General features: G+C 38.0%; 1 protein-coding gene across 1 annotated transcript in view; it reads right to left on the minus strand.

Annotated features, from left to right (window-relative positions):
- LOC107553721 (monoacylglycerol lipase ABHD12-like) overlaps positions 1–12592 on the minus strand; it is a gene marked incomplete at its 5' end in the record, with an annotated part of 26330 nt that extends 13738 nt beyond the window's left edge. Inside the window, 2 exons of the mRNA XM_016236039.1 lie at positions 1327–1448; positions 12483–12592. Coding sequence (XP_016091525.1) covers positions 1327–1448; positions 12483–12592 — 232 coding nt within the window. The remainder of the gene's footprint in view (positions 1–1326; positions 1449–12482) is intronic.
- Position 12593: the final 1 nt, after the last annotated feature.

The following is a 12593-nucleotide window of genomic DNA, read 5'->3' on the forward strand; positions in this document are numbered from 1 at the left end:
ATGTTTGGTCTGAGAATGGAAAACAGTCATGTAAATTTGAATTATGGCTGTTTTTGCAGCAAGAAACTCAAGTTTGCCACTTAAGAACTGAAAGTGTGCCACAAGCTTTCTCAGGAGACTGATGACTTGACTAAGTTCACCGACCTTAGTCACAGATTTTTCTCTGAGTAAAGCAGACACAGGGATGCTTACAGTCACACTTTTACACCCATGCTGTGCATTATTAGCTCAGACTGCAAACAGTAGCAGAACATGGTGTGAAGAAACACATCAGCTGACAGACGCAGTGTGCCACTGCTGAAAATGCTAATGCTAACATCAGCCCAAAACACAACAGAACGTGACTAATATCAGAGAAATGAAACTATGATGTGACATAGGAATTATTTGATAAGACTGAGAGACGTGTGTGAGAGGCTGTTGGAGTGAGACAGCGGCAAACAGAGTGGGCATTTATCTGGATTGATGGATGAATGATATCTTTGTTTGGTCGTTTCAGCGAAAGGCTGACTATGGATTCAAACTCCCAACGTTTCAAAATGTCTTATTAAATGGCATGAGATCCAGCAGATTCTCTTCTGTGATGGACATCACTTTAAACAAAAGACATTATGTTGCAAAACAGGCGCTGAGGCATCAGTAATTAAAAACAAAGTAGAGATTGTGGGTCTTTATATTGATCAAAAGTGACTACAAAAGCATGCGTGACTGAATGTTTCTTAAGAGTTGTTCTGAGCATGCTGAATATTTCACAGGGGAAAATGCAGCGTAACAATCTCCTTGGATACTATACTACATTCCGCTTGAGGCAAAATGCCCTAAGCTTGTCCTTTCACTACATATGCAACAGCATAAAATTATGGAAACTGACCCAAATTATCATATTCAATTTAAAAATCAACAGAAGCATCCAAAATAACTACAACTTACATGGCAGTTTAGCTTGAATAAACAAAATGCAAATGGAAAATGAATGGTCTAAATATAAAGGGTAAAACAGGTCAGGCTAGATACTCGAAGTTTAAAAAGATACTCTCTAAAGATGTAAATAAATAAAAAGTTTACAAAGATAGGCCTAAATGCTCACAAATATTTACAAAGAACACACAAATGTTCACAAAGACTAGACTAAATGCTCAAAGTGCTAAAAAACTGACATCGTTTCCAAAGTTGACAAAGACTGACCAAGACACGAGCCAAAGATAAAAAAAGTATGTCTAAAAAACTCAAATAAACTTGAAAAACTCTGATGTCTGAATGCCAACCTCTGGTCTAAATATCAATGTTTACACACAGTTTGGCCAAACATTCCCTGAAAATACTCACCAAAGTTTAAAAATACTAATTTTGCTTGTATTGATGGACAGACTTTGATGATAACAGGGATGGTGATGTAGATTCCCAGCACCCAGATCAGTATCTTCCTCAGCCTCCACATTAGACCACCCCTGCAGACAGAGAAAGGAGAACTGATTACATAAAACTCTGTTTCCTTTAACACACGTATAGTAAATGAATTAAACACTTCGGACAGTTGAAGCATACATTGTGGCAATATTAAATTATGTTTTTAAATAAAAATAAAAAAAATCACATGAAATAATTGTTGTGTAAGTACAAGATGTGAACAAAAGTGTTCGTTTGGGAATGTTTTCAGACATACTCTTCTCTTTTTGAACTGAAGGGTTAACGATCCTCATAACATGGCCTGTCCTCTCTCGGTCTCCCTCACACTCAGAGGTCAGACAGTAAGCATCTTTGTGGCCAGCAGTGACCTCTAAATTGTGCCGGGGAGTATAAAGTGTCATGATTAAAATTACAGAGAGAGCAAGAGATCACTTAGAGGAACAAACTCACCCTGTCTGACTTACTGCCCTGAGCTCTACTGTATGTGTTTGTGTGTGCCTAATATACAAATTAAAGTGTGACTTTCCGATTCTAGGTTTGTGGTGAAAAGCTGCTTTATTGAGCTTGTTTCATTTCCTTAAACAGTGGAAGGAATTTTCCTACCTAACTCATGACCAGGGGATTACTTAAACTCTCAAATACTAACACACACACACACACACACACATGCAAGCTCTCTCATACACATTATATATATGTAAAACTGTATTATGGTTTCCACAAAAATATTAAGCAGCACAAATTAGCATATTATAATGATTTCTGAAGGATCATGAAGACTAGAGTAATGGATGCTGAAAATTCAGCTTTGCAGCACAGGAATAAAACACATTTCAAAATGTACTAAAACAGACGACAGTTTATTGTAATAATATTTTATAATATTACCGCTTTTACTGTATTTTAATCAAATAAATGCATCCTTGTTGAGCATAAGAGACTTCTTTCAAAAAAAAAATTTTAAAGACCCCAAATTTTTTTAACAGCACTGTATATACTGTATACATTTTGGTTTCTTCACAGAAAATGTACCCAGTAAAGGTGCAGTCATATGAAACCTCGAGAATATTCCTAAAACTATTAATAATGCAGAACTGAGAGAGAGTCAGCAAAGACAGGACATGAAGAAGAGAGAGAATGTCCCAGACAGGGTGAAAGAAGAGTAAAAGCAATAATCCAGGAAGCGCGAGCCAAAGCTGAGCATCCGGTTTGATCCGGCTGACCCTGGATCAATTCCACCATGGCATCTAACATCCCTACGACCTTTCCTCTGCCTCCTTCAGAACACACATGCTCATTTTGATCAACTAATACTGTACTCGACTAACTAGTATGAAGAACAAAGACAGGTTAGAATTTCAATTTACAATGTAAACAAATTGGAACAAACTGAATAAATGAATCTTCTCGGTTACGTATGTAACCCTCGTTCCCTGAAGGAGGAGGACCGAAGAATTGGGATCTCGTTTAGAGGGACCAATCTACTTAGAGTGTAAACTAAACGAGCCAATGCACATTGGCATGCGATTATTGCATCCAGCTGCTGCTGATCACAGCGTGAGTATAAGTAGGCAGCAGATGCAGCGCATATTCAGGTTTTCGCTGAGGAGCCGAGTCGGTGACCCGGCCGCTCAGCGGTGGTACAGGAGCTGTGGCGACGGGACGTGACGTCTCCTTTCCCTCTTTGTCGAGAATTTGGGTACCACCGACCGAGAGGTCAGTGGTGGAAAAAGATGAAAAGATTCTCCGCCCGGCCCTCCTCCGGGGGAGGGAGTGGTGTGCTTACCATCTCCTGAAGAGCACGTCCCTACACCTCTGGGTCGCCCATCTCCGGGCCTCTTGCTCTCTCGCTTGCCACCAGGTTTGGCGGGGGCCTGGACGGGCGGCGCCATAGTGGACATCGCACGACCCAGAGACAGCGCCGTAACCTTCGTCGCTACTTATACTCACGCTGTGATCAGCAGCAGCTGGATGCAATAATCGCATGCCAATGTGCATTGGCTCGTTTAGTTTACACTCGAAGTAGATTGGTCCCTCTAAGTGAGATCCCAATTCGTCGGAGGACGTCGAGAGTGACCGACTGAAAGGGAACAATTGTTTTCTGCGTTTATGGAAAGGATGGAATAAGATGATGGAGAACTCAAAGCCACATATCAATGTCAGCATGCAAATAACCAATAAGCCACAGCTCTAACGGCATTATACTTATATGCATATGGAGTGAATGTACAGCGCTCTCTCTCCCACCTTCAATACCACGACTGAGGTGCCCTTGAGCAAGGCACCGAACCCCCAACTGCTCCCCAGGCGCCACAGAAAAAATGGCTACCCACTGCTCCGGGTGTGTGTTCACGGTGTGTGTGTTCACTGCTGTTTGTGTGCACTTCGGATGGGTTAAATGCAGAGCACTAATTCCAAGTATGGGTCACCATGGCCACATGTCACGTTACTTCATAAAGAGGGAGAGCAAGACTATTGTGCAACAGCAGAGCTAAATACAGCACACACAGATTGCACTGAGACTCATTACTGTACAGTGCTTACACAAATACTGCTGTTTGTGTGTGTGTGTGTGTGTGTGTGTGTGTGTGTGTATAAACTTTCTGGATGTTATTGATTATATACGCAATAGTATCCATTAGAACTAGCCATTTATTTGTCTATGTGGCTGGTTAGGTTATAAGATTCAGTTCTGTGCTTGTACACGCCATTTGTGCAGGTGAATGTCTGCACAGAACATCCGAACCAGAGCTTCAACACCTTCAGGGTAACACTATTATGTTAAGTCATGCTGATCCAATGCCATATGGGCATTATTACGGCTGTCTGGGCATCAGGAGCCCAGACTGCACTGGGACAGAGAGTTTCTGAGTAGTGCATTGAGCAAAAAGACAGGAAGGATTGAGAGAAAATAGGCTGAAAATCTTGGCCAAAAATATAAACAGAAATATATTTAACAAATTGGATAACAGAAAGCTTGTTCATATATTAAATTAAGTGTCACAACATGTATATGCAATGCATATAATTCTCTTGGATAGTTACTCAAATAGATTGCACACATGCACTTGTCTGCCTCATGCATTATACAGACAGTGAGAGACTAACCAGCATCTCATGTAATACACTGTAGCATACAGATGTGCTGGTACACTACCGTTCACAATTTCGGGTCAGTAAGATTTTATTAAGATTTTTGACATTTTCTATTCATATCAAAGAATCTTTAAAAATATTAAGCAGCACAACCATTTTTAACACTGATAATAATAAGAAATGTTGAACACCAAATTTGTATATCTTTAGTATATTATATGATTTCTGAAGGATCATGTGACACTGTGAAGACTGGAGTAATGACAGTTTTTCCAGATCATGAACAAATTACATTTCAAAATATATATAAAAAATCTTTCAAATTGTTAAAATATTTCACAATATTACTGTTTTTTAATCAAATGAATGCAGACTTTGTGAGCATAACACAATTCTTTCAGAAAAAGGAAAAATCTTACCAACCCCAAACTTCTGAAAGGTACTGTACGTGGAGAGATGGGAACCTTTACTCAGTTTACCGTCATGCTTTAGAGCATAATATGTATCATGAATCACTGCACTGATTCATTTTTCACTGCTGATTGCTCTGTAATTTGACAGTTTTGGTTCTGTTCTAGTGCACCACCTTAGTAATTTACTTCCATTTGTGTGTGTGTGTGTGTATGTGTCTGTCTCTCTGTTTGACAGGATGCAACTCTCTAAAAATGATAACCTCCAACACACTACTCCTACACAGCCAAACACTCATACACCACAACACTTCACACTCTGAAATCACCAAGTACAGTGCATACATATTAAAATATAGATAAGATTTTAAAACTTGAAAAACCACTAGTGAGTTTATTCAGAAGTCGCAGATTGGCAGCAGTCAGCAGCACAATATTTATGAAGACATCAAACTCTGTTACCCATTAACCTATTAATTACCCATTAGTTATTAATTGAGAATTTATAAGAGAGAATTCCTCCTCACCGCATTTCTTTGGTCAATCTGAAATCTACTATGACATCAGCAATGCTCAAAAAATAAAACTAAGCAGTCGTTTGACTCTTATTTAGCCATTTTAGTGTAATTGTATATACCTGGCATTAACCATGCAGGAAAAGTGAGACCCTAAATGCACGTCTGATTTTACATGAATAAATGATTGGGTCATTTTCAGGTCAGCATATTTGGCAAAGAACAGATGTATAATTCTGTGTATTACCAGAGCAGGCACTAAGATCCTGTTGTACCAAACGATAAGCCTACTTTAGGATTAAATAAACTACACAAGAACACTGAATTATGCAAGAAACAACCTGAACAAAAAATACTGAGACATTTTTCAATATATCTTCTTTTGTATTCCAAAGTAGAAAGAAATTCAGGCTCTGCAGGCTGACTTGTTTCTGACGGATCTCATGGGCTCATGGGATTCAAACGTATCTTCTTAGCCCAAATCAAACCAGCATATCCCCTCCTCCAACCTCAAACTGTGATCTTGAAAGCCAGTTAGATCACTTCCACTCAATTCTTAAGAAGTCAGTTTGAAAACGTCTCAGGAAAACTTGGTCTCTTCCTTCTCTGTCCGACGCCAAAGGCTTGCCTCATGTCTGCGGGTACCAGACAACAGCTCCCTAAGTGGCAGACGTTGGCATAGGATATGCTTTTAGACATCTCAGCTGCAGCTGCCCAGATCAATGTCCCAAATATTCTGGTATGGCTGTAGAGCGCCGACTGCCAAATACTAGCTCTATAAGTGACCATGATCAATTAGCGGTCAAAGTGGAGGGAGTTAAGAACATATATATACTTTTTACATTATACTGCATAATGCAAACAGATAAGTAGTTAAAAAACTAACAAATAATTACGTAGAAACACTATATTGTTCCACACGTGTCAACACAAAGATCTGATTTTTTTACATCCGTTCTGAGCCACTTCCAATTGTGGTTTTACAATGAATCAGATACATATCCAATATTTGGACATCAGACCTATGTCTAAACATATGTCCATTTTCCATTTGAATTCAAAGCCATCACAAGTTGAGGGCGACACGTTTGCCCATAGAGATAGCTTTTCTTAATGATGTATTGTGAACCAGACATGCCCCAACGCACCCCAACAAACTCAAAAGATAAAAAAACAAAACTGTCTTTGTTTCAGAAAACGTCAGATTTTCAGAACAGATTTATAAAAAAAGGACTAGACATGAGACCTGGACAGCCTTTAAATCAACAGTTAAACTGCAGAATGAATATGTTAAAAAAGCAGTAGAAGTAGAGAAAAGTGGAGCACTTTCAAAAACTACAGCTACATGTAATAGATTATGACAGGTCTGACGGACGGGACTCTCTGAGAGATATTGAGGTGACATTGAGAAACCAAGGTCTGGTAACAGCCTGGGGTAGAAAGAGGAATGTAATGCTTCCTGCTTTTAACACAGCAAAAAACCGCATCATCTTGTAACATAATACAGGAAGTTATCTGTTAGCTTCCCCCATTAGACAAAATGAAATGGCATTCATAACGCATTTAACTTCGGTAATGTGACGTATTTTCAGAGGAAACTGGCTTTACGGTGGTAATTCCCCTCTTACTGAATACTTTGATTCTTGGAATAAATGAATCAAGGCGTGAGCATTTCTATAACGGCACCGGAAACTGAAAATAACATAAATAAAGTTTAAAATAATGTTCACAAACAAGAAGGACTTTTTTTAAGGAAGTAAATGGGTCAGTTTTTATTTCCTTTTGTCTTTAAACAACAGCTGATGTGGAATTGCATGCCACACAGTCTGCCCTTGCAATGAACTATGTAACGATAATGCAAATGGGATGAGATAAGGCAAAACACATATGAAGGATAGGTGAAACTGTAGATGCTGCACTCCTAAGGCTGAAAAAGAGGCACGTGCTACATCTCAGGCTCTCTACTTCCTCCCTCACTCCTTTCGTCTTCCCTTTCACTCTTCTCTTCTTTCACTCGCCCCACTGAGTGTCTCTGACTGCTCAGCGGAGCTTGGAAGAGCAGTTTTGACAGAGATGCCAGAATTAGTTACGGCTCTGTTTGACAGGCTCCTTCAAATGGCCTCAGGAAGGACCACCGCCGCTATTTGACAACCCAGTATGAGGAGGTGCAAAAATACATGTATTCAATATCAACAAATGGGTGGCTGCCTTTTTGACAAAAAAAAAAAACTGTGTCCACTGAAATCTTCTCAGAGTGGTTATTAGATACATTAGCACACCCTTAACTTGTTTCTTAGATAATTAATTGTCAAGATTTGTTTTTAATCCTTCTGAAATTTAAAAAAAGATTTCAGAGGATGACACCCTGTCAAGACCCTGTATTTTTCCTATCAAACCTGACACACTTTCACAAGAAGAGCTAAAATAAGACACCAAATTGTCAAGATTAGGATGCCTCTTGGGCCTATGTTTGATCTAGAGCTCCTGTTCCCAGGATGCAAGAACAGACCAGAATTAGGCCTGTCACGATAACAACTTTTTGTTGTGCGATATATTGCCCCAGAAATAATTGCGATAAGTGCTATTATTGTCATTTTAAAGACCATTTTATGCCACTGAATATATCATCAAAATGTAACAGCATAATAATGAGAGAAGGCCTACACACTTCCAAATGACAACAAACTTTTAATTTTTAAGAATATTTAGATCATGGAAATTAAGTATCAAAATATTGGATACCTTAAAAAACTTGAATAAATAGTAAATAAACATTTTCTAACAAAAAATGCAAAGTAACAAGTACAAAAAAAGAAAAATGCACAAAGAACTTGTATGGAGATTTTTCCATCTACAGATTTCCCCCTGACCTTCTTTTCTCTGTAAATTAAGGGTGCACACTATTGCTGAAAAACACAATCACTACTTAGCAGTCAGATGTCCTTTTGCACAAAGGCACAGATCCCTAAACAAGGCCATATCTGCAGATGAAACTTTTATGTAGAAGCATTTTTTTTAATTTATATATATGACCTCCAGGATCAAAGGTCACAGGCAATTCACTCAAAATCAGTTAGTATTTCCATGTGACGTGGCCACCATGAAACCTGATGCGTTCCTGTTATCTTAAAAGCATTTTGGGGTTGCAACGCACCAGCTGAGAAGCACTGATCTGTGGGAAATCCTCCAGGAGCACCTCATGACTACACCACGTTATGTACGAGAAGCTGCAAAGACACAGGCGCAAGTGGAATGTACAAAACATGGTGACATTATTTTTAAGTAAATATAATGTGCGATATATTGCGTCACCAAAAATGATTGAGGTCATGTACATATATTGCGCGATAGGTCGATATATTGATTATTGCGACAGGCCTAACCAGAATTTCAGGTTGAAATGTGCAGAGTGAATAACTGACACGGTTTAGAGGGAAGCAGGGGTTCATTATTTAGGCTGAAGGCGAGTCCACCCCTCCTTTAGATGAATGTCTTTATGAACAAGGGAATGCAACCAAGAAACTTATTTTAAAAGACCCTATGAAATCAAAACTGATGTTTTGTGGTTTTGTGACTTTTTCCGTGTTTTAGCTTTCAAAGTCACGATGGAACAGAAATAGCAACCAATCTTTTCTTTCATATTGTCACGTCCATTCAGGTAAAACGGATTATTGGAAATAAAAAAATGTAAGCTGGAGAGAGAGAAGTCTGTAATTTCGCCAGAAGATCGAGTTGTGACATTTTAATTACTTATGAGGTCAAAAAATTTAGAAATTAAACGTATGCTTGGATGAATAATTCACAATAAGATCAATAACATGCATTTAGAAAAGAGATATGGTGAATTTTCATTTCATGCCAACTTTAAGTCATCTGTTGATACTAGTAAAAAAATTAGAGCAGATACACATATTTAAATGTGCCATCATTGTCTTCCTGGAAAAATATTGACAACCAAATTTCCTCTTTCCATTAACAAATAAGTCAGCACAGGAAAGAACACTGTGCTCTTTAAGCAATTTAATGGGGTCTTTAACTTTGATATCCTTGTACAAATTTTTACAGTTAATGGGGATTTCAGCTCATTTAACTTCATAGATCCTGTGAATTAAAGCTAAACTGATCCTTTTAACCTTGAACCCGGCCTGCCACACAAAGGTCACTGCAACCAGACTAACCAGCGGCAGCTCTTGTGTCAGACACATGACCGGCTCCAGCACCCAATACCCCAGACCCATACAGCAGCGGAGGAGAGTCCGATTACTGTGCCATCAGATACAGTGCAATAGTAGAGTAGCATTTCAGTTCAAATGAGATGTGATGGTAGAACTTCACAGTACCATTTCCTGCTAGTGTTTCAGGCTATTTTGGCAAACAACATCTTTTAAAACAGGGCATTGCTATACTGGAATCTTTCATAAGTTAACATCAGCTCAGTTGCAACTACCTGACATAACATTATTGTAGTTAAGAGCTGTAAGTGTTTCCACATACAGCTAAATCACACTATAAATCAGATTAGTCGGCGCATAAAACAGCTTAAGCTCATTTATTAAAAAGAAGTCTCATATGCTCACCAAGGCTGCATTTATCTGATCAAAAATATAGTAAAATATTATTAATAACATTATTGTAGTTAAGAGCTGTAAGTGTTTCCACATACAGCTAAATCACACTATAAATCAGATTAGTCGGCGCATAAAACAGCTTAAGCTCATTTATTAAAAAGAAGTCTCATATGCTCACCAAGGCTGCATTTATCTGATCAAAAATATAGTAAAATATTATTACAATTGAAAATAATTGTTTTCTATTTGAATACATTTTAAAATGTAATTTATTCCAAAGGCTGAATTTTCAGCAGCCATTAATCCAGTCTACAGTATCACATGATTCTTTGGATAAGTTAGATTTTACAGTTTTTTTTTTTGTGAAAGCAGTGATACATTTTGTTTTCAGGATTATTTAAAGAATATAAAGTTTAAAAGAACTGCATTTCTTTGAAATAGAAATCTTCTGTGACATTATAAGTGCCTTTACTTTCACTTTTGATCAACTTAATGCGCCTCCTTGCTGAAAAATATAATTTTTCAATACATTTTTTTTAATTAATGCCCCAAATTCCCCTTTTGAATAGTAGTTAAACAAGGAAACATTAGCAAACATGAGACACACATCTCTAACTGACCTCCAGGATCAAAGGTCACAGGCAATTCACTCAAAATCAGTTAGTATTTCCATGTGACGTGGCCACCATGAAACCTAATACAGTCCTGTTATCTTAAAAGCATTTTGGGGTTGCAACGCACCAGCTGAGAAGCACTGATCTGTGGGAAATCCTCCAGGATCCCAATTGGCAACATGTTCTGGCAGTACTTATTGTTTATTTGCTGAGTGTACAATATTTTACCACCATATTGCTGGACCAATATTGCTGGACAGTTTTATTGCTCCCCCTTCCTCCCACTTTGATCTGCAGAGCAAGTCCTGGCTGAGAAGAATGACATCACTACACATACACCTTAATTTTTTACTGTTTAAACTCAGCCATCACAAGACCAAACAAACAGGAGAAATTTCTAGAACCTTTGCATATAAGGCCTAATATTGTGCCTGATAATCTGAGTCAAGTGCAGAGATATGCCTAGACAACAGCTGAACACGACTATTCCCACCATGCATCCTCCTACAGTGATGCAATCTTACATTATTTTAAATTTAGCAGAAAAACATGAACTGTATGACTCAGCTCTGCTTTGAGGAAATCTACAAAAATATCACCTTGCATCCACTGAAGCATTTAACCATGCTCTAAATCTGGCTTTCCAGATTCTTCTACTTGACTGAGACAGAAATACTCTATTTGAAGAAAAAGAGCTACCATGTACAAGGTCAGTGCAATTAAAATTTTTTAAAGATTGTTATCAGTGACAAAAAAACTGAAATTACTTCCCAAAGAGCACAATATGTGTGCCACAATTGTGCCTCAAATTTATATACAATGGTAATTTAAAACCATATTTCAAGGTTTTCCATCTGAACTAGAATTTGATTTACAGTGAACAATGTCTGAAAAAATGCAACATAATTCTTGAGCTGCTTGTGCACTTCCTACAAGCAGCTCAGACCAAAAGAAAGTTGGCATTCTTGTGTTGATAATTTTTTTTTTAACTGAAACAAGAAGTTTAGACAAGACATATTAATGGTCTTGTCACGTATTAAAAATAATAATAATAAATAAATATATATGTGTGTGTGTGTGTGTGAGAGAGTATAAAACAGTCTTTAATAATAAAATATAAATAAATACATAAATATTGATTTAGAATATAAATAAATAATCTGTATTTTCTTAACTTTTAGGAGTACTCTAGCATACAGCATACATACCTTAAAGCTAAAAGATGTTGACTAAAAGCCACAAAAACCTTATTTTGTCTTCACGTAGTTTTTAAACACAATAGTAGTTTTGCACAAATATCCCAGACTTACAAGCATCTGCCATAACACTGCCATACATAAGAAACAATCGCTTCACACCCCACCCAGAAGTTGCTGATCTAGTTTTGTGGCAGGACAGCCTAAATAAAGTTTAGAGTCTCAAGAGAGTCACGTGGGACTGTGATTCAATCATAGAGAATAATAATGTGGCTTAATGCCAACTAAGATTTGAGTGGAATGGCAATAGTGCATGTAATATGATCATATTAACAAGCATCAAACGGGACGTTGGTGCTGAAAATACATAAGATGATTCATAATTTAATATCAACACAGAGCCAGGGTTTTTAACCAGGAGCCAGTGGAGAAGATATACATCAGGTCATTTGTAGGTAAAACAGTTTCCTGCCATTTTTAACTATTAACCAATTTGAACTAATGCAGAACTACTAATAAAAGTTACAACACGGTCAGATTGTTTTTAATACTGGGGTCTGTATAGGTTGAAAAAAGTGTTGAGCAAGCTTTCCAGAAACATACACGGGTAAAAACAGATTTAGGAGCAGCGAACATCAGTGGCACATGTGCAACAGCAGCAGCTGTCAAGTCTCACCTCCTGTAGCGTCTCCCCATCGCTGTCCCCGAACCTCCTGGATCAGAAGCAGCGGCTGTCTTTTTGTGGCACTGCTTTAGATCGGAGCTGCCTTCCAGTAGTGTACCCGTG

Source organism: Sinocyclocheilus grahami, unplaced genomic scaffold (assembly GCF_001515645.1).
Source record: "Sinocyclocheilus grahami isolate Dianchi unplaced genomic scaffold, SAMN03320097.WGS_v1.1 scaffold18.1, whole genome shotgun sequence".
NCBI classification, from domain to species: Eukaryota; Metazoa; Chordata; class Actinopteri; order Cypriniformes; family Cyprinidae; genus Sinocyclocheilus; species Sinocyclocheilus grahami.